The sequence below is a fragment of the Embiotoca jacksoni genome, unplaced genomic scaffold, assembly GCF_022577435.1.
Source record: "Embiotoca jacksoni isolate LCO1_2020_lvr unplaced genomic scaffold, fEmbJac1.0.p SCAF_18, whole genome shotgun sequence".
NCBI classification, from domain to species: Eukaryota; Metazoa; Chordata; class Actinopteri; family Embiotocidae; genus Embiotoca; species Embiotoca jacksoni.
Genome location: NW_027185318.1, coordinates 11,396,888 through 11,418,633, shown reverse-complemented (window position 1 = coordinate 11,418,633; position 21,746 = coordinate 11,396,888). Strand labels below are relative to the sequence as shown.

Genomic DNA, 21,746 nt, shown 5'->3' with positions numbered 1-21,746 from the left:
GCGGTCAGGTTTCTGGTATAGATGAGCGGGGCATAGCGTCCTCGCTTCCTCCCCGGCCCGTCCAAATATGGTCACATCTGCCTGGACAGAATCAGACGTTTAACTTTAATTTGTTTTGAAGTCTGTCCCTGGCTTCTCCCTTCTGATGACATCACGCAGGTGGAGCTGTGACTGTGTCAAAATTTCGGACTCTGTGATTGGCTGATGTGGCACAGTGACTATCTGAACCCGACGTCAGTCCTGGTAACGCATCTCCATCTGACGCGCCGGCCTCATGGCATTAAAACCGCCCTGAAACATGACTTGTTGTTTGTTAGAGGGAGAATCCCGTCTGATGGCTGCATCATCATCATCATCATCATCAGCAGCAGCAGCAACATCATCATCATCAGCATCAGCGTGCAGCCTGCAGTCAGTGTGATGCCGCCTGTGTTGTTGTCTCTCTGGCAGTCACATGTGCTGTTTGATTTGTTGTTGTGATACTGATCTGATTTCACAGCCATATGGGCTCATTTTCTGCCTCATAAACTCTCCTCAGCACAATACAGTTAAAGCTCATCTGGATGGAAAAGGTCAAACACAAACAGCCAATCTGCCGCTTGCTCACTCGCAGTTTGGCTGCTTCTAACTGAGCAACACCAAACAGCAGAGCGAGGAGCCCACAGCGGCACCCGCAGGCTGCGCCGCGCACTGCAGCCGCCACATGACAAAACGGTGAGGAGTTATCGACTCGCACAGTCATGTTTGTGCTGAGGGAGGCGCTACAGGAAAGATCTTATTCATGAGGACTGCAACTGACCATTAGTTTTATAATTGATGAAGCTGTTGATTTGGTTTTTCAATCATGCAGTTAGTGGTTTAATCGACACAATTTTAAAAGCGGATGTCGATTCTTTGCGGAGCCGAACGTGTCGCCAAAAATATTAGAGAAAAGCCGGATATAAACTCATCCGAGATGCTGGAAATTAAACTTGTTTTACTATTTTTCTCAGAAAAATAACTGAAACGACCAACAATAAAAAGAATCGTATCGGCTAAAATTAAATCTTGACAGTTGTTTTAAGCCAAATTCACGAGTGAGCAGTTTGTGGGACTGAACAACATGAACTGTGAGCTGTAATCACATTTAGTTTTCTACATGAGTTTCTCCATCTTCATTGAAATCATCCAGGATTTTTCATCCAATTGGAACCACCTCATGGCTTTGGGCTGGAGTAAGGCTAAAACAGTGTTTTACTTTTAGTTTGATCAAATTAGCATCATTAACAGCAACAGAACTGTCTGCGAGCAGCCCCTGTTTGCGGCGTATCAAGGATGCACAGACAACTATTACTGGATCTTTGATGCTAATTGCATGCTGTTGATTTGGTTGGAGAGAGCCGGATCTGAATGGTTCCACAGAGGTGGCACGAAGGTGCCGAACTGCTGTGCACCGACTGAAACATTGTGATTAAGTAGAAGTGGAGTAAATCAACACTGTCTGATGCTTAATTACACAGCAAGCAAGTCTTTAGAATGGTTTAGTTTTACCCGCTAGCTTTGGTCTAAACACGGCTGATGAATGAATGTCATTGAATCCGGTCAGCCGTCGGGAATCCCATTGGTCCCACTTTACCGCCGGAGCCTGAAGTGTTCTTTTTTTTTTTTTAACACGTCAGATTGAATAAAGTGACCTGAAGTCTTTGGTTTTGGCAAGAAAAAGAAAAAACCTGCCGTAATGACATTTGTGAGAGACTTTTCTGCTTATTTAACCCATTTTTTTTAGAGTGCAGGTTGGCGCCGAGTCTCTCTGAGTCAGTCAGCTAGCATGTTAGTGTGCTGCTAATGTGTTAGCGTGGAGCTGGCATCGTGGTGTGTGTGTGTGTTTGTGTGTGCGCGTGTGTTTCTGGTTAATCTGCTGTAACGGCACCACTCCCACGCCATCTGTCACACGCACGCACGCACACACGCGCACACGCTCTCATGTTTGGACTGCTATCTCTCTTCCCTTAACGCTAAACTAAACTTGTCCTCGCTGTCGACAAATGTCCTCCATCAAAACTCAAATTGGTCCTGAGACAGAGACGTGCACGCAAACACTCACCTCCTGCAAATACACAAAACTCACTGGAACAGAAACTGTGTGTGTCTGTGTGTGCGAACGATGTGGACACATCTGCTACCCGTCACCTTCAGTTACCCCACCCGCGGCCTGCCACATCCGCAACGGGGCCCGTCAGTCAGAACACACACGGTGCACGTCTTTCTGTCTGCCAGGTTCCTTAACTCGAACCGAAACCTAAACCTTATTCTTACCTTAAGCCCTCAAACATCCGTGATGTCCTCATGTCAACATGTTCCTTCAGAGGACTTGAGCTGGAGTTGCTCAGCAGAATGCGACATGCTACGTGCTAACAGGGTTCTTCTTCCTGTGGTCATTCTCTGGTTGTGATCGCTGGCTGACGTCGAGTTTCGATTCGATCCCTGGATTGTAGTTTTTTTTTTTTATGCAGCTTCGGTCCCATGGTCTTCGTCTTGATGCTTTTTGAATGGGAGTCTATTAGAGCCAGAGTTTTTTTTTTGGACCCGGCCCCTAGTGGCCGTCAGTGCTGTTGCACTTTAAGGCTTCACGTCTCAGACCTGTAGACCTCATGATACTGATAAACTTTTAACCCCTTTTTTTAAAAATTCCTCAGTCGGTAAACGTGTGTGTGTGTGTGTGTGTGTGTGTGTGTGTGTGTGTGTGTGTGTGTGTGTGTGTGTGACTGTCTTGTGCAGCTGGAACACACCGGAGGACGTCGAGCTCTGCTCCTCGTACCTCCACTCTTCACTGTCACAGACATAATCACACTAAAGAACACCTACAGGCGCTGTAATATCTCCACATCTGCATTTATGTGGGACGTTGGATTCGGATTCCTGCGGCCTTTTTGTTGTCGAGGGTGACGGGCGCCGAGCCGGGGCCGGCGTTCAGTTATAATCCTGAAGTTTGGAATAATCCGCACGCTCCGGGGGGGGAGGGAGGTTGGGGAAGAGGATCCGAGATCCTCCGAGGCCACGGAGCTGTTGGGAGACAGTTTAGTTCGGTTGATTTGAGTTGATGTGAAATTATAAACGAGAGAAGGAACTGAGACTGAGCTGTTGGGCAGCGTGTAGAAGAGTGTCTTCACAGTCTGAGAGCAGATGAGGCCACAGAGTTTGGAGCGTCTCCCCCTCCGTCTGGACACGCAGACGGGTCGGGGCGGTGCGAACGCCGCTGCCGGTTCTGTCCCACATTGAGCAGCTGTTCAAACCTGCATTCTAGGCATGTGTGAATGAAGTGGAATGTGTGCAGATGTGGTGAGGAGAGGCTGCGTATTCTCCTCCATTGATGGAAATCATTAGCTCTGCATATTTGACCTGTTCTCACTTTACCTTCTCGGGGAAACCGGGATTAATTAGAATTGTTTTTTAATTAGCGTCTGTCTCCCAGCTGTGGAGGGTTTCCTCACCGACAGGAAACGCCACTGCCCTCACCCCTTCCTCCCCACCCCCGCCCCCCGTCCTCCCCCTCCCGATGTGTTCCCATGTTTATCAAGCCATTAGCTCCTGGGTTTTACCGTGTTAATAAGTGTTAATGTGCCGTAATGAGGATGGAGCGCCGCAGATTACTGGGAGTGCTGCTGGCCCGCCTCCCCGTCTCCTGCCGGCCCGGCTGCTCGATGGAGGAGGAGGAAGAGGAGGAGGAGGAGTAGCAGCATGGCTCGGGTTAACAAGTCGCAGTGATTTCAGAAGCAAATGATAGGAGCCATGAGAAGATGAACACCTGGTCTGAGTTTCACGCGCTGCAGAGGTGAAGATGTCGGTCTGTTGCACTGCGTGCTGTAAGTGCTCACCATCACTGTTTATCGAAAACACTTCCACCCACCTGGGCTGCAGGAGAAAAAGCCTGGCACGCCTCTCAGGACCCGTGATTGGCTAATAGTTGTCCTGCTAGGTTCAGGTGTAACAACATCACGCAACCTTTTCTGCTTTGTGGACACAGATGTTCACAAATGAACTTCTGTGTTTTCTGTTCACCGTCATTTGTTCTCGTACTTTATTCCCAGGCTCCTCTAGAGCAGCGCTCTATGGTTCAAAGTCCAAAAACTCAGTTCTTCCCGATCTGAAACAAGCCGTATTAGCTCCCATTGTCTTCAAGGCTCCCCCTGACCTAAAAGCCAACTTTCTTCTTATTGGCCAACTTCCAGGAAGTTCTCTTGTTTACATTCAGCTATTTGTATATTCAAAGTCTTTTACAAATGTACAGATTGCGTCTCATGCACCACTTTCACATCCAGTTTTAAAGCTCGCCTCACATTTCCCACCTCCATCACAGTGTTAATACTTTTTGCATAAGAATGGATTTACAAACTGCGATGAACCTGGTTTCTGCTCTCCGTCGGGAGCCGATGAACTTTTGTCTGCGTTCGGTTGCGCTTGTTTTGCCGGTCGGCGCTGACTGCTCATCACCAGGGGAGGTGGAGACAGCGGAGCGACGCTTAACGGCTCCGTGAGCATCTCCGTTCGTCTACCAGCCAGCGTGACGGCTCCTTTTCTCTTCCACTAAACATTCGGCCGAGGAGATGAATCAACATGTCCGCTTGGATCTCCTCCGGATCGGCCAGGCCGAGCTGAGCGGCGGAGGGGAAGTAACGTGTCTGACGGGAGGAGGAAGACATGAAGGAAGAACTACTCAGGTGTCACATTTCCTCGAATTGTTGCTGGATGGAGAGGAGAGGTCGCCCTGCTACAGCAGCTCTGACTTTTTTTTCTTTCTTTTTTTTTTAACCAACAGCGCCTCCTCATGGGAAGTTTTCCCGCCACTATTGCATCTGTAAAGATGTTAGCTGATGAGCTTTGACTGCTCAGTTAAGACTTCAGTTCCTCCGGGCGGCTCAGGTTGGAATTGGACTGCGTTTCACTGTCACTGAAAAACTCCCAAGTCAGAACATCCTCACTGCGAGCCGTGCTGCGGGGCGTCGCTGCACTTCAACGGTGTCTTTAAGTGCAGCTTGCTTTGTCTGTTTTGATGTGCGTGACGAAGCGTGACACAAGAGTCTAAAATTGGTGGCAGGATTGTTGTGCGTCACTTCTGTTTCTGCATCAGACCTGGTCGAGGGTTCACATTTCAGCTGTCTGGATCTAAAGATGCTGTAAAGTAGAAATGAAAATGAATTTTAAGTTCATCACACCACAGAAGTATGGGTTGTTAACTACCCATCCAAATTTGAATGAAAAAAAACACCGACAAGTTTGTTAAATTAGGGTTTGAAATCGTGAGAAAATCATCAGTCCTCTCTGCTCTGAGACTGGGGGGGGCGTGTCGTCTGAAGGAGCTGAAGCTCCGCCCCCTCGCTGGAAAGGTGTTCAGTATGACAGTCCTGTGGCTGCAGTTCTTTTCCCCACTAAGCGGTCCGTCTGACATCCGACCTCTCGGTGACTTTATGCATGATGTCCCGCTGGCACTCTGTCTCTCTGGTGGACGGAGCAGCCTGCTTTGTGAAAACAGAATACAATTAGAATTTATTTGTCCAATGAGTGAAACATACAGATGCAATCAAATCCAGCTTGTCCCCCTGATCTGTAACACAGGAGTAAAACTGGACACCAGAGACAGCAGACAGTGAGCTCTCCAACTACTTCTAGTGACCTGCATTACAATAGTGGAGATAATAAGAGCGGAGGAGTTGATTTAGTTCTGTAACGACTGCAACATGAACAACGCTGCATTACATCACATGTTAATGCATTACATCACGTCAATTCAAACTTTGAACCTGCTCAGGTCGAGCCGACAGTCTTTCTCTCTCACTGATGTCCCTCCTCCTCCTCCTTTAACTTCTCCTTCTCTCCTCCTCCTCCTCCTCCTTCCCCTGCTCTCTGCAGCCTCGTGCACATGTAGTCGGGCTCGTTTATCCGGACCGGTACATGTAACCGAGAGGGTCGGTGATTGTAACGTTGCACCGGAGTACAAAAACAACAACTGTCATTAATCAGGAGGACTAGATCTCCTCTGGTCCATGTTTACCATCACCCCGACATGTAAAATACAGAGTTACATATATTATAGTTCCTTATCGTAACTAGATGGACAGGCATTAAAAAAAAAAATCAGCGGGTATCGGAGCATTTTCCTCTGAATGCAGCGCTGCTTTGGAGGTTCTTGCTTCCAGGAAAGATGCACTTGCGGGTGGAGGGAGACGTCCTGTAGCAGCCAGCTGATGTACAAGAACAATCTGACCACGGCAGGAGTAGATCTGAAGTCGAGTGGGATGACCTCTTATGCAAATGAGCTCCAGGCTTTTATAGCGTTTCACCGCGTGAGAGGAGGAGCCATGCAGAAGGTTATATAAACCGGCTGTGATCTGACGTAGTTAGGTTGTTGTGACGTAGATAGGTTGGGTTTTAGCCCCGCCTAAAAAAAAAACCCTGAGCTGAAGACGGGTGAGAAACTGTTCAACGGTCTAACTCCACATTTCAGTGCGACAAAGTTGAAAAGCTTTGCACATGCTTTCAGCAACTCATTTCACGCGTATCTAACGTACCGAGAAGCAAATCTTGGAATTTGCTTTACAGCATCTTTTGAGGACGTTTGTCCGGGTAGAAAAAGCCACAGTTTGAGAGTTTTTACGGCGGGAAAGTTGCAGCTGCAGTCTTCCGTTAATGTCCCATTGCATGCTGGGAGCTGAGATGAAGTTTGTAGGTGAGATAAACACCGCGTGATGTGCCACATTGATCTCGTGTGTTTAGCTGTGACTCATGCAGAGGCGGAGGACGTTTTCTTTTCGTCCCCTCAGTCATCGCTCTGACACGGATACACAACCTCGGCGTGGGTGATTCACGCGACCGAGCCGCGCTCAGTCGCGGGAGAGCCGCTCGGGAGAACTGTACATCCCGGGGCGCGAGCGCGGGAAGTCATGTGTGTTAAAACGTCTCGGATGTGAGATTTAATCCGTCGCGAGGAGCCCGAGGCCGAGAGGAAACTCCCCGTCTGCGGCGGAGTGCCCGGGCACGAACCGCTCCGACCTCATGTCTCTGAACCGCGGTCTGTTCGCTGCTCATTTGGATACCTGGTGCTTGTTTTAGTCCACTTTCAGTTGGCTTCAGTGTTCTGGTTGTCCTCAATAATCCCACCATTACTTAAATATGAGACCGTCTTTTTGCGGTGATTCGCAAAAATTGCAAGTCAAGGACATCTTTCAAATTTTTTTTTAATTCAAACTAGTATCTAATAAATATGTATCCCCCTTCTGGGACAGGTACTGCATATCACATAAATATTTTATTTGTTGTCTTTTGTTGTTGTATTTTCAGTGTTATGGGGCTCAAAATTACAAAAAAAAAACGTTTAGAGTCATTAAAGTGAGGTAGCTTTACAAAACGGCCTGTGATCGTGCAATCTACTTCCTGGAGGCGCTTATTAGGCCGCAAAGAGGTGCAGGAGTAAGTCAGGTTTCTGGTCAGAGGTGGGCGGGGCATAGTGTCCTCGTGTTCTCGGTCAGATCCGCCGCCTCGTCTTCTTCCCAACTCGTCCAAGTGTGGTCACTTCCGGTTCAAAAAGCCAGAATGTCGTAACGGCAATTCACAAACCGATAAGAAACGTCACAAAAGGCTGCAGCTCGTGCCAAAAAAACAAAAATGTTTACATTTAAAGAAGTAGTGTGGAGGATTTCGCGGCCTTCGGTGGTGAGACTGAAGCCTCCTCTTCCAACTATGGTGGCAGTGAAAGTCTCCTCTATGGAGCCGGTGTTTGGTTTGACCCTTCTGGGGTACCGTAGAAACATGTGAACGAGGACCGGCTCCTGGCTTACCAACGAAGGACTCATTCTGGGGTGACGAAAACACAACGATTCTTAGATTCGTTAAACACGAATGAAAATATAATTCTCAACATCATATTCCATTCAGCACCTCCCGAATCCAGTAGTGAGCTGCTTCGGCGGAGCTTCCTTTGCATTGTGGTCCCCAAAGAGGCCCGAAACCTGCCGGCCGACATGTTTCCAGTCCGAACCGAATAAAACGCAGGCGTGATTTTTAAATCCGAGGAGCAGCAGCCGGGAGCAGTTTCAGCTGTAATTGTTGCTCGCGCACGTTCAGCACTGAACTTAGAATCTCCGAGCGCCGCAGGTGACGACGCAATAAGCTCGCCTCGACCGAGGATGTGGAAAGAAATAACGGCGGCGTGACTCGTCGATTCCGTCGCGCGCGCGCACACGCGGCGGGCGGGCAGACGCGTGCGGCGTCGCCGGATCGTCTTTTCGGGAGCAGCAGATCAAATGGGGGGGTGGGGGGGGAAGCAAACGGTAACGCGCGGCAGCATCGCGGCGGCTCATCTTCGGCGGCAGAAATCCCACCTTGGGGAGACTTATCTCTCCCAGTGTGAGGATTAAGGCCGTGTTTGGAGAATAATACACAAGCGTACAGCGCGCTTATGTAAGCTGTCAGCCTGCGAGCTCCCCGCAGCCTCAATCCACCACCAGCAGCTGCAGCTGCAGCGCCGACGTGACGGAGGAGACGGGCAGAGGAACAGGTGAAGACGATCCGCGCGGCTCAGCAGGTTCTTCTTCGCCTCTGAATCGTTACCGAACGCCCCCGCGCGGCGGCCTTTTACGGCTCGGGGGCGGGGTCGGGCCGCGGCGGCTCATCATGAATTCCCCCCCATCCCGGCGTCCTCCCTCCAGTTCAGTTTGAAAAAATTTTCAGTCCGACTGAAAGGAAACAGAAATTTGCCACCTAAAACGGACATTTTTACTGACTGCGTTAGAAGTCTGTATCGGGGACATTCAGGCTCTTCGGTAAACGTGCCTTCACGACCAATCACAGATCAGCGGGTTTTTCCGGGTAACTGCAACGTTAGGACACTAACGATGGAGCTAGTTAGAGTCTGTCTGACTTTCGCTCCTTAAAAAACATCGATAAATCGTGCGTGACATCTTCTGACATGTAGCAGTTGTTTAAGCAGGTTTTTCAGCTACTTCCTGTTGAAGGGAATCATCCTCTGAGGACCATGAGAGACATTTTTATAGAAATCTGTAGAGAAGATTTGTTGAACCAGCAGACTGACGGACTTCGACGTCCTCAGGCCTTCGCACCTCTCATTAGTGGTGTTGTGCTCCGTGTTAACAGCCTCCGACACATCAGCAGGCGGCGAGTCGACTTTTCAGCTGCCGATTTCGTTGTTGCTTAGCAACAGCAGAGCCAGCTGTCAGTCAGCCAACAGCTGTTGTTTGTAAATGTGTTGTATTTCACAAATATAAACAGCAAGAACACCTCATCAAACAGTCAAGTTTACAGAGCCTGTAGCCCCGCCCCCTGAAGATTCCCCTCATCTGATTGGACGGTAGAGAGCTGCGGCAGTAATGTCATTCTTTTATTTTTTTTTTTATCTGCTTCCACTCAGAAATTTAAGAAAATTTGTTGTGGGGGGGTTTGATTTAATCGGTTTTTAGTTTGTGTTTTACATTTTATATTTCAGTATTTTATAATCCATTCAATCATCATCATCCTCTCGCTGTCCTGGCACTCTGCAGCCTGCAGGGGGCGCCACCGAGTGTCATACAGTTTTTATCATCGGAAATATTTTGTTACAATAAAAAATCTGAATATGAAGATTTTTTTTAATTTGATTTATATAAACCTTGCATTCGTAATCAAGATTGTGAAAAATGATATTCACAGCTCAAAGCGGTACATTACATGTATTTTTTATATTTGATATTTTCCTGTCATAAATGTCATTTTACAGAGGAAATACTCATTTACAACAAAAATGAAAAAATGCAGAGCAAACTAACAGGAAGCATCAACAACAAAAGGGGCTATTAAAACATAATTAATGTTAACAAACATTTATTAAATTATGTCTTTAATATGCTTCGCGTTGACAGCCTCTTCATGTTAGATTGACTTTCATATACGATGAAGAAAAACATAAAATCGTCCTATTTACAACGTTAAAACGACACGTTTTTGACACCGTTGCTTGATAAACAACTAAAACAACCAATGAGGGATTTTAATAGTGCGTTGCAGCCGTGTCGGGTTTTTCCTACAAATGATGTGACGTGAACGCAGCGTTTGTCCCGCAGATCTGATTTGAATTAAACGTGTCCCTCCATGGTCTCTCCTCCAGCTGTTCTTTACCGTTCTCAGACCTGATAAAACTGTAAAATGTGAATTTTCTGCCTCACTGCTTCCCTCCTCTCTCTCTGCTGTTTGTACCCTCCCCCCCACGCACACGCACACGCACAAACACACCCCCTGTCAGAGAGAATGAATGGTCGTCGCTCCCTCCGACGCGAGCTACGTGGCGTTAACTGTGCTGCAGCAGGATGCGTCTTCTCGCTGCAGCAGAGAGGCAGCGCTGTATAATTACAGCGTGACGATGTGGGATACGTCGTGGGTGTTAACAGCTCTGTGGTCGTCAGGGTCAGGAGACACTCAAGGCTGCGCCGCGCTCGCTCCAAACGTTCCCCTGCCTCCGCGGCGGCGGCGATACAAACCGTGAAACCAGCTCCTCTTCGCTGCTCGGGGCCGGGTCGAGCCTGCAGAGCGGCGTTTCCAGGTCACGTTACTCCTAATTATACCGTGATATTACAGAATCCCGCTCTCTGACGGGCTGACGGAATCACCTCAGACACGGCTCAGATCAACCTCTGAACTGCTTTTCTATGCTGAACCGCCCGTAACCATAGCAGCAGCTTCGACGCCTGTTAAATTCTTGGAATCGCTCCATGATGTGTACACCGGGACATCTAAAAGCTCTCCACGGAAGGGTGCACTCTTCTCAAGGGCTTTCACTGCCTTATCGGTTCTCCAGAACCTCCTCAAGGACCCATCAACCTCTGAGAAGACTCTTTAGCTTCCTCAAAGACCCTTTGACCTCCTCAAAGACCTTTTAACCTCCTCAAAGACCCTTCAACTTCAAGGACCTTTTAGCTAAGGACCCTCCATCCTCTGAGAGGACCCACCAGCCCTGCAAGGACCCATCAAACTTGTCAAGGACCTTTCAATGTCCCGGTTATTGCTCAACGTTTGCTTTGACTTTCAGATTAACTTTTACAACGTTTATTTGAAATCCTGGAACCTTTTTTAAGGGACTCTCTGAAGGAACCTTTCCTCAAGGACTTCTGGACTCCTTTGACTTGTACAACTTCTTCAAGAACATCTATTAGGATCTCAACCAAGCTCCTCCAGTACTTTGTTGAGACTTTGTTGAAAATCTTGACCTTTTAAAAGACATACGATATTTTTGCAGCTGTTGCCAGTCAACATCACAGTGATCCGTTAAGCCCTTTTCACATGTTTAAAGGCGATGGCCCAATTAGCCAATCAGATGTCCCAGCATCACAGTGAACAGTGAATAAAGTGCTGCTTCCATTCATCCTTCCTCTTCATCGGCCTTATTACGTATGTAGAAGTGTCTCTGTGCTGGCAGCCAATCAGATGTCTGCTGTTATTTATAGCCGTCCCACTGACTGACCAACTTCCTCTGAGAGATCCTCCATTCCAGAAATAGAGCGAGAGAGCTTACATAACACAGCGAGAGAGAGAGAGAGAGAGAGAGAGAGAGAGAGAGAGAGAGAGAGAGAGAGAGAGAGAAAGGATGTCAAAAGCTTCCTTTAATATGAATAAAACAGTGGAGTTAAATCTGACCTGAGATCCGAGGACAGAGATGGAGTTTTAGCGGGAACCTGTGTGAGATGGAGACAGATTTGGATGTGGGACAGGTAGTGGTTTTAATATTTAGTTTCGTGTCTGTCTGTCTTCTTTCCGCACTTTTTCTCTTGGACATAAATAAATGAGAACCGGATGAAACGGCTGAGATGCCTGAGTGACCTCTGAGTGCCGACCGATGGATTTGAACCGAGTCCCACATCTGAGTTCATAATCACAGCGGGACAGTCGAGCATTGGTGGTTAGTTCACTGTTTATAATAACAGCGGGACAGGCAAGTGTCTGTGGTTAGTTCACTGTCTGTAATAACAGTAGGACCGTCAAGCGTCGGGACAAAAAAAATAATATTAAAATTAAACTGTAAATAATTTTGTGATTTCTGTTCATCTTATCAATTCAACTTTACGTATCCAAAGAAAACATCTGGGGTTGTTTTTTTTACGCACAAATAACAAAATGCACAGCACACATGAACACACGCACAACAGCACAAACTCTGGATCACACTGTAGAGAGATACAGCAGAGAGCAGCTCTACTCTGCTGGAGGATGACTCACTGTGTCGACATCTCGCACACACGCACACACACACGCACACACACACACACACACACACACACACACACACACACACACACAGTGGTTAAATCAGGGCGAGCTCTTGCTTCCCTCAGAGATTCACTGCTCTACTGTACAGGCCTGAGGCTGACTCTCTGTGTGTGTGTGTGTGTGTGTGTGTGTGTGTGTGTGTGTGTGTGTGTGTGTGTGTGTGTGTGTGTGTGTGTGTGTGTGCGTGTGTGCGCGCACTTGTTTTAGTAACGGTGTGGGGACATACAGATGTTGACACAGTCCCATTTTTTATAATGCAGGTCTTGGTGCTATAAATACTGAGAAAGTGTCAAACCAATCAGTAGACGGAGACATACACACAGCAACTGTGCTTATTGGACTTTTGTAAGTTTGTGATGTCACAAACTCCGGCTGATGTTGTATGTCAGCTGTCAACCCCGCTGTCCAATCTTTAAAAAAAAAAAAAACTTGTGATTGGCCTGGGCGTGTATCACTCGGTCAGAAAAGAATCAGCCAATCAGAAGAGACAGTCGTTCAATAGCAACATAGACACAAAACAGCCTGTTTGTTGGTAGAGATGCAGAGAACATGAAGAGACAAAAAAAAATTATATGTAGGGATCAAGACTGGAAAAAAAAACATGAGAAAAGTGTAAAATATGGGTAGTTTAAGGTTAAGTTTCCAGAAAATGAACGTAAAACGTTGTGGAGTCCTCTGAAGTGATGATTTTGTGTGTGTGTGTGTGTGCTGAATTAAACGGATGGAGAGATTAGCGGGTTAAAGCGATCCCTGATTTTCCCTGCAGGAGGTCAGTGTGTTTGGAGACAGTCAGCCTCACTGCTGATGTTTATTCCCATTTTAAATCTAATGACAGTGTAAACAGTCCCTCTGACCAAACTAACATCGTTTTACAATCGCGCGTCGGCCCCCTCCGACGTCTGCGCGCTCCGTAATCACGAACCGTGGTGCCGACTGAACAAAACGTCGCGCTCGGGTCCATCTATGAAACAATACAGAGAGTCTGAAGCCTCGTGAGCTCGTTACGTCCTGAACTCCTGACGCGTGTTTGTGATGCGACGTTTGTTCTGTAGGAAAGTTTCCATTCAGATCAAGTTGATGTGACCCGTTTTTATTTTAATTTTTTTTCTTTGGATATGAGCGTGAGGAAGAGGAGGATCCGAATGAATAAAGTATGAAACCGAAGGAAAATTAAAGTGACTGGAAGAAGTGAAATTCAACCAGCCAGAATAAACGTGGATATTTTTCCCCCCCCCAAAGTGAATAAGCGGAGCGTGGTTATTGTGGCCGGCAGAACGATTCGGCTGCTGTGTGTGATTATGTGATTACGCGTCGTTAGAAAGCACGCAATTTGACGATTCGCACGGTGTGAAGCAGTTTAAGATTCGAGCAGGAGTGTCTCATTTGTTCTGTCGTCTGCAGGGACCTGTTGAGTCTCTGCTTTCACTGCAGGAGTCCAGGAAACAAAGTGAGCTTTCAGTGCTTATTAGAAGAGTGGAGAACGTTAAAGTCTGTCTGTGCTGCCGGAGGAGGAGGAGGAGGAGGAAGAGGAGGAGCAGCTGACGTCTGATCAGGTCTTTCTGACATGCAGCATCTGTAATGACAGAGATAATGAACAGAGCGAGGACGATGCTCCCGATAAACGACAACGGAGGGCTCCGTGTTTATTCCGGAGTCTCTTCCGAGCCGCGCTGATCAAATCACGTCGACAGCATGCAACATATCTCTCTGTTGTTTCTCACTTTAATGTGTCACTGTCAGGCTCCGGGAAGGACTGGTGGCTCCTAATCTGATTGGTCGGCAGCCGGGCTGGCGACAGGTTTAAACCCATGGCATGCCGCTGCTCGCTCTCAGCACGGATGCGTCGCCACGGTAACGGAGAAAACAATAAGAAAACAATCATGAAAAGTGAGCAATAATAAGGAGCTGCAGATGATTTTATGGATCAATAGATGAATAAGAACCAGAACGATTGGTGACAAAATGACGAGACTCTGAACAAAAGCAGAACATTTATGTGCAGGTCGGATCATTTCACTGACAGTTCAATAAAAGGGATTTAAACCAGATGGTTGTTTCCTCAGTGATGATCAAAGATCGTATATAAAAGTGGACATAGTTTCCGGGTCCGAAAAATTTGGTGCCTTAAACTGCAAAACCACTAAGCGCCATTAGAGGTTGGCTCCAAAAAGGCTCCATCGACTCCCATTCAAATTCTCTCATGAAATACAAGGTCAATACATTTTTTCATATTCGTTTTCTGGCGGTCCATCTGAACATAATCCCGTCATGAATTAGAAAATATGCCTCAAAAAGATGTTTTTTTTTTGGGGGGGGGGCGTGTCTGATTGACTGACAGGCCTGTGGTGCAGTCAGGTTACGGCTTTCGGTGGGCGGGACGCAGTATCGTCGGGTTTCCAATCAGATCGAGTCAGATTTCTCTCCCCCCCCCCCCTCTCATCCAAATATGGTCACTTCTGCCTCCAAACCGCCCTCGAAATTGCAAGATGGCGCCGGCGAACCATTTGATTTCAGTTCATCATTGACAAGTTGAACTTCTCCCAAACTGCCTGTTTATCGGCTGAATAATCCGCCTGTTGGAAGCTGCTCTCCGGAAACTGCATCACACTGAAACGGAGCGAATGTCGGTCGACTGGAAACTTCGTGTCTCTGCAACTTTCAAATGCTGCAAACATGGCGTCGTCGTCCCCTCATCCCTGAACGTTCCTGAGTCACCTCGCTGCTCTCACCTGCAGCCGTTTATCTGCGAGGATTGGATTTGATCATAATTCCTGGTTTAGGAGTAAAGCCCCTGAGGTGTGTGTGTGTGTGTGTGTGTGTGTGTGTGTGTGTGTGTGTGTGTGTGTGTGTGTGTGTGTGTGTGGAGGGGGGGGATGTAATTCCTGCATTTAGGCGTTGTTGTGTGGGTCTTTTTTTTTGTGCGTTTCGTTTTGCCGCAGCTTGTACAGCAGGGATCAGCCGCTCCGCCGGGTTTCGGGCCGGATTCATCACTTATTAGGACGCGAACGGTTTGTGGCGCCGCAGAGAGCGCAGGGATTAGACTAATACCTGGTTTTAGAGGGGAAATAGAAAATACCTGAGCCGGAACAGGATCAGAGGAAGGAGGTCGGAGCGGCAAGCGGAGAATACAGATGACAACCCTGAACTCCTGCAGACTCGGACGATGTTTCAAATAAATCAGTAATTCAGAGAGATTTACCGCTGCGCGATCACACGTGTCTGATGAATCTGCTTGACGTCCCAAAAGTTATGAAAAAAAGTTCGGCTTTTATCCCTTTGTTACATTTGAAAGTTCAATAAATAGTTGAAACTAGAGAGTTGCTGTGAATGACGGGAGGGAGCAGGTCCTCTTCAACGGAGCCACCATCTTTCTACAGAAGCCCCGAAGGGGCAAACACAACCCTGAAGTCACTTAAACTGCTCCTTTTAATAAACCAAAAATGATTAAAGATGGGTCTGTGAAGAGTCACTGATTTAACTTTCTGTTTGACGTGGCCGATACGAATCAACTTTATTTCCCCGGGCTTGAATCAAACTCGGGATGGAAGTGAAGACAGCGGGGTCCCCTGGCACAGACTCATAAAAGGCCCTCCACGCCCAGACTGGGAGGAACACGAGACGACAGCGATGTCTTTAAAGTGTCTCTTCAGTCTCCAGTTTCAGGCTCCGTTTTGTCGGCTCCATCTCGTTGCCGTCGTTTTGCATCTCGCTGCGTCATGTCTTTCGCCTGGTTTGAATCACTTTCGGTGCGTCTCTGGTCGTTTCGTCACATTTCGCAGTGGTTTTGTGATGATTTGTGGTCAATTTGTGTCTCGTTGTTGTTCGTTTCATCTCTTTGGGGTTGTTTGTCGGCCTTTTATGCTTGCCGTGTGTCTCTTCGCCTTTTGGTGTCATTTCGGTCTCTTTTCTTTTTTTTTAGACTCTTGCTGGTTTGCGTCTCTTTCTTGTTATTTTGACTCATTTAGCAACTGTTTGTCTTCATTTGAATGTCTTTCCAGCCAGAAATGTTAAGAGTCATTTCAAACAGAGGCTCTGGTCCGGGGGGCTCCCAACTCCTCAGGGCTCCTGGTATTTCATGAATCCATCTATGAGTCAAACCCCTTTTTAATCACTTCATATAATCAGTATAAATAATGTGTCTGTGTGAATTCTCTATTGAATTAGTGTAAATGCTGCCAATAAATCAATAATCCCCAAATAGAAAAATTCCTGAAATAGAAAAAGTCCTGAAATAGAGTCCAAACCGCCTCCTGTCGTTCCAGCATGTTGTTTCTGAGTCCAACAACAGTTCAGAGAGAAAATTTAAAATAAAACTTTAATTCTCAGATCAATGACGATCAGCTCCAAAATCATTCCTAATTCCACAAGAACAAATCCAACCGGATGAAAACAGACCAGAAGGATTTCAGTGAATGAAGTGTTTGGAGTGTGTCGATGTGTACAGATATGTGTGTGTATGCGCGTGTGTGTAGATGTGTGTGTGTGTGTGTGTGTGTGTGTGTGTGTGTGTGTGTGTGTGTGTGTGTGTGTGTAGGAGGTTTTGAGTTTCCTATTTTGACACGTTTAATGAGGAAAAACCCACGTTGACATGGTGATTGATTATAAGCCGTTTTGTTCTGTTTTCCTGTTCGAGGTATTAAAAAGCTTTAAATTCGATCTCAGTGATTTTTCTCCTCCAGGCGTCTCTCAGGTTTTTTTTTTTAAATGCCTGAAATGAACGTTAATATAAATGTATCTGAACTGAGTTTTTTCTTCTCTCATCGATCATTTGACGACCTCTCAGATTTATGCAATGACCCTTTGGCGGGCCCGACCCTTCGGTTGAGAGCCTCTGGACTAAAGTATCTTGACTGTGGTGATGATCGGAGTTAATATTCTGTATTGGAGAGCTGCCATGTTGTATTTATGAAGTAGAAGGAGGACAGGATTTCATCCAAGCCAATGCTGCCATCGCTGCTCTCTATGCCGTAAACCACCTTTGACCTCTGACCTGACGATAACGACGACGACAACTCACCAGCATTTTATAAACTGCTTCATCACAAGACAGACAATATGGAAGGAGCAGTCTGACATTTTGAGTCCAGTCTTCTCATCTGACTTCCCCACAGGTCAGACTGTCAGGAGGAGACGATGAGAGCTTTTTTCCTGCTCAAAACTAAAGTCGTACTGTCGGCCTTTAGAGATCGGTTGGCCCCTGAACTCTTCTGTGGTTCTTTTCTGGCTTTGTTCTGGTTGTCGTCTGGCTCTTGTTTGTGTCTGTCGGTGGCGTCTGGCGTCACGCTGCTACCTTTTTCAGACGGTGCCTGATTGAAGTGCATGATGACAAGGAATCAGTCCGTCAGGGGGTTGTGTGTGTGTGTGTGTGTGTATGTGTGTGTGTGTGTGTGTGTGTGTGTGTGTGTGTGTGTGTGTGTGTGTGTGTTTGATGACATCAGCGGGAAACATTAGCAGAGTCATCGGAGGACGGAGGAAAGAAAAAAAAAAAATCCTCAATCTAAAAATAGAAAAGTGAGCAAAAGTAGGACAACCAGATCATCCCCAACACCTCTTCTTCCTCCTCCTCTTCCTCCTACTCTTCTTCTCCTTTTCACTTCCAGCTCACTCTCGTGTCCTTCACTCCTGCTGCTTCTCCTTTTTCATCTCTTCCCCTTCTCACCACCCACTACTCACCTCTTTAGCTCTTCGTCATTTGCCACTCAGCAAGAGTTTTCTCCTCCTCCGTCTCCTCTCCTCTCCTCTCCTCTCCTCTCCTCTCCTCTCCTCTCCTCTCCTCTCCTCTCCTCTCCTCTCCTCTCCTCTCCCTTCCCCTCTCCTCTCCTCTCCTCTCCTCTCCTCTCCTCTCCCTTCCCTCCCCCCCACTCTCCTGGTCAACATAGCAGGTCACAGATCAGCCGCTTTAGTTCCAGTCTGCAATCACAATATCCACAATCTCTGCGGTGACTCTCCGTGTTTGCGCTGTGCTCATCCACCTACAAGTCAGAGTTGTGTTTCTCACAGATGCAGCAGGTCAGTCCAAAATAGAGGCGTAAGTGTAAAAATAAAAAAATGAGTGGTACAACATGCAGGATGCCTCCCAGCTGCTGACACAGAAACTCTTGAGTACCTCTGCTGCTCGCCGACAACATGTCAGACCTGCAGGCCTGCAGCTGAATCCAGATCAGGGTTAGAGGTCCAGTCTGCAGCCCGTTTGATCCGCGCTGCACCCGTCAATTAAAAATTAATGTCCTGCTGACCTTTCTTTCTGCCGCTCATTTATAAATTCGGTGCTATAATTAGCCGAGCAGCTTGTCTTCACCAGAGTTTGTCCTCAAATCCCAACTGGAAGTCCAGGTGGATTCAGTCTGACTCATTCATTCTGGGAACAATGATATTCTCTAGACGAGCACTCGGCTGGAAGGACTCTTTTTAGGGATGGACTGATCCGACCTTTTTCAGTCAGATGCTTGAAAGCAAAGATTTTTCTGTTAGATCTGTACAATTTTGGTGGAAATTTAGGGAATAGCTTCTTTGTTCAATTATCAGTTGCATATTTAGTTATCATTTTCTGAGCTGGTTTCTGTAGAATATACAGATACAGATAAGACCTTTCATTTGAACGAGCTGGAGGGATTTTAATGTAAAGCAACGAGACTAAATTGTTGCCCATAAAAACTAGACTTCATCTTTATTTCGACTGAAACCTAAAAAAAAAAATCCCCAAATCTAAAAATCTATTATTTAACATTGGACTAAAACCAACAAACATTTGCATCAAGAGTTAGAATTCCCCCAAAAAAGAAAATCCCCCACGTGGAAATGACTTGACAGATGTTGTTGAATCTTATTTCATCCCCGGAGTCCAAAATGTGTAAATATAGATTCACTATTTTAAATATTGATTCACAGTTGGACTTGTTTTGGACTCAACGAGATTGTTCAATTTTCTTAAATGTGAGAATTTGCTGCTCTTTCTGGTCTTACATGAGAGTGAATATTTTAGGGTTTTGACATTTAATGACGTTTTGTGCTGTCGGAACTTGTTCTCCATTCTCCAATACAGATGGTTTTTTTTTTGTGTGTGTTAAACTTCCTGTTGACTTTGTGTACTATCTGGACCGAACCTTCAGTCTGAAAAATTACAGGAACGTAGTAAAAAAAAAGAAGAAGCTGTGAACACCCAGGAGGCGCTGTTCTTTACTGTTGGTTTTCAGGGACTCGAACGCCACGCCGCCTTCTACGCTGTGTGGTTCCCATGACGACAGAGAACATCCTGCAGGGCTGCGGCGTCTCTTTGAGGCTAACAGCTCCCCGACAGCCCGTTCAAACACAGAGCAGCTGCTCTCCGGAGCTCGGCAACAACACAGGAGCTGCTTTCAGTTTCGTATCAGGAAGACGCCGAACGTCTGTGAGAAATCACTGGTGTGTCGAGGCGAGTGGGCTGATCAGAGCGGCTGCTGCAGGTTTTAAACTTTGTTTTGTACAACGTGCTTTGAACTGATGCAAAGAAAAGTCTGCAGAGCTGAACTGGAATGTGAGGGGAAAAGAAAGTTTAACCATACTGATGAAATCTCGACTTAAGCTGTGGAGAAGAGCGGTGGGCAGATGATAAAAATAAATAGGCAGCTGACGGTCTGGAGCCTCTGTTCCTAATAGTCTTTTATACGTCTATTCTTCTCCTGAAGAGACAGCGCAGCAGTCACACAGAAAGCTTTGATTTGCTCTTTTTCTTTTTTTTCCACATTTCACTGTTGAAACAGAGCTGCAGTCTAATCGTTGAGTGTTCTTCGGAAAATGACCCAAGGGTGGCCTATCTAAGTGGCAGCCAAGAGAAGAGCTGGTCGAAAGCTGCCTCAGTGCTTCTTTTCTTATCTCCTTTAGGATAAGAAAGGGCTATTCTTAACCAAACGAAAGACGATAATGCCTTGCAAAAATTCCTTGCGGCGGCAACATTTAAAGCGACACATCGCTGGGCCGTTCTCAAATGGTAAAAATATGTACAGTAGCGGATTTGTTGGCAAAACATGTGATGTCTGTCTTGCATGAATTTACATATTATTTTCATGCAGTCATACTAACTGGGATTTAGGTCAATAGATCATGACTATGTTTGTGTACATTTAAACTTTTACCAATCTGATATAGTAATGAGGTCAGTGGTGAATGGATGTACTCATCAAAATGTTGACATTTAACATAAAAAAAAACAACGATACACAAAACAACCACAGAGAGGCTCAAAACAACCACAAAGAGACACAAAACATCAACAAGGAGACTCAAAACAACCAGAGAGGCTCAAAACAACCACAAAGAGACACAAAACAACCACAGAGAGATTCAAAACAAAAACAACGAGAAACAAAACAACAACAAGAAACAAAACAACAACAAAGAAATAGAAAACAGCCACCGAAACAAAACACTCTGCAGGTCTGATGTTTGTCCAGTGATGACTAACATAATAACCCGTTGTGTGTGTGTGTGTGTGTGTGTGTGTGTGTGTGTGTGTGTGTGTGTGTGTGTGTTGTTGTTGTTGTCCACAGCGCCCCCTACAGTGCGAATCGTGCACTCGGGTCAGGCCTGTAACGTGGAGGAGGAGCGCTACAGTGAGCGTGTTTACACCATCAGAGAGGGAGAGAGTCTGGAGCTGCAGTGTCTGGTGACCGGACACCCCCGACCGCAGGTAACACCGTCATACTGGGAACACTGGGAGGAGGAGGAGTTAGAGGTGGTGGAGGAGTAAGTGTTGCTATTATGATAGAATGAGGTAAAAAGACAAAAAAACGAGCTACGATTGGATGTCAGAAGTCAACTGATAGCCGCACAGCTATGAATGAATCAGCCAATAGGAGTGCAGCGTAGTACTTCTGCTGGGAAAACTGGTTAGACTGGTTTACATTGCTCATTCTGGTTGTGCTGGTTGGTATTTTATAATTGGAAACACTTGATATACTGGTGTGCATTTATACTGGTAATATACTGGTTTCTATTCAAACCACTTGCTAATGCAGGTTGGACTATTTCACACTGGTTATACTGGTCTATATTTATACTGCCTATACTGGTGACACTGGTTAAATGGGTTTATATTCTTAACATAAGATTGGTTGGATTGTAATTTATACATTTTACACTGGCTGCTTTGCATTCATACTGGTGTTCCTGTACTGGTCAGACTGGTTTATACACATTAAGAGTTCTCTTTATTAGGAACACCTGTATAATCTACTGCAAAACACCATATAAAGTCCACTTTGTTCCATATTTGTGACGGTGCTTTACTGGTGGATTGAACAAAGCAGTCACAGAGAGAGTGTGTGTGTGTGTGGGGGGGGGGGGGGGTGTGTGTGACTGTACCGGTAAGGCTGGTTATACCGGTGGACTCACAACGGTTTAAGAGACACAAGCCGTAGCAGCAATCTAAAACAGTGATGGAAAATAAATGAGAACTGCGTTGGTATTAATCGGAGCAGCCGTGT

At 46.4% G+C, this 21,746-nt stretch overlaps 1 protein-coding gene across 1 annotated transcript in view; it reads left to right on the top strand.

Moving 5' to 3' along the window:
* LOC138200236 (MAM domain-containing glycosylphosphatidylinositol anchor protein 2-like) overlaps positions 1 to 21,746 on the top strand; it is a 73,911-nt gene that overhangs the window by 5,205 nt on the left and 46,960 nt on the right. The window contains exon 2 of the mRNA XM_069152801.1: positions 20,811 to 20,950. Within this exon, the coding sequence (XP_069008902.1) occupies positions 20,811 to 20,950 (140 nt within the window). The remainder of the gene's footprint in view (positions 1 to 20,810; positions 20,951 to 21,746) is intronic.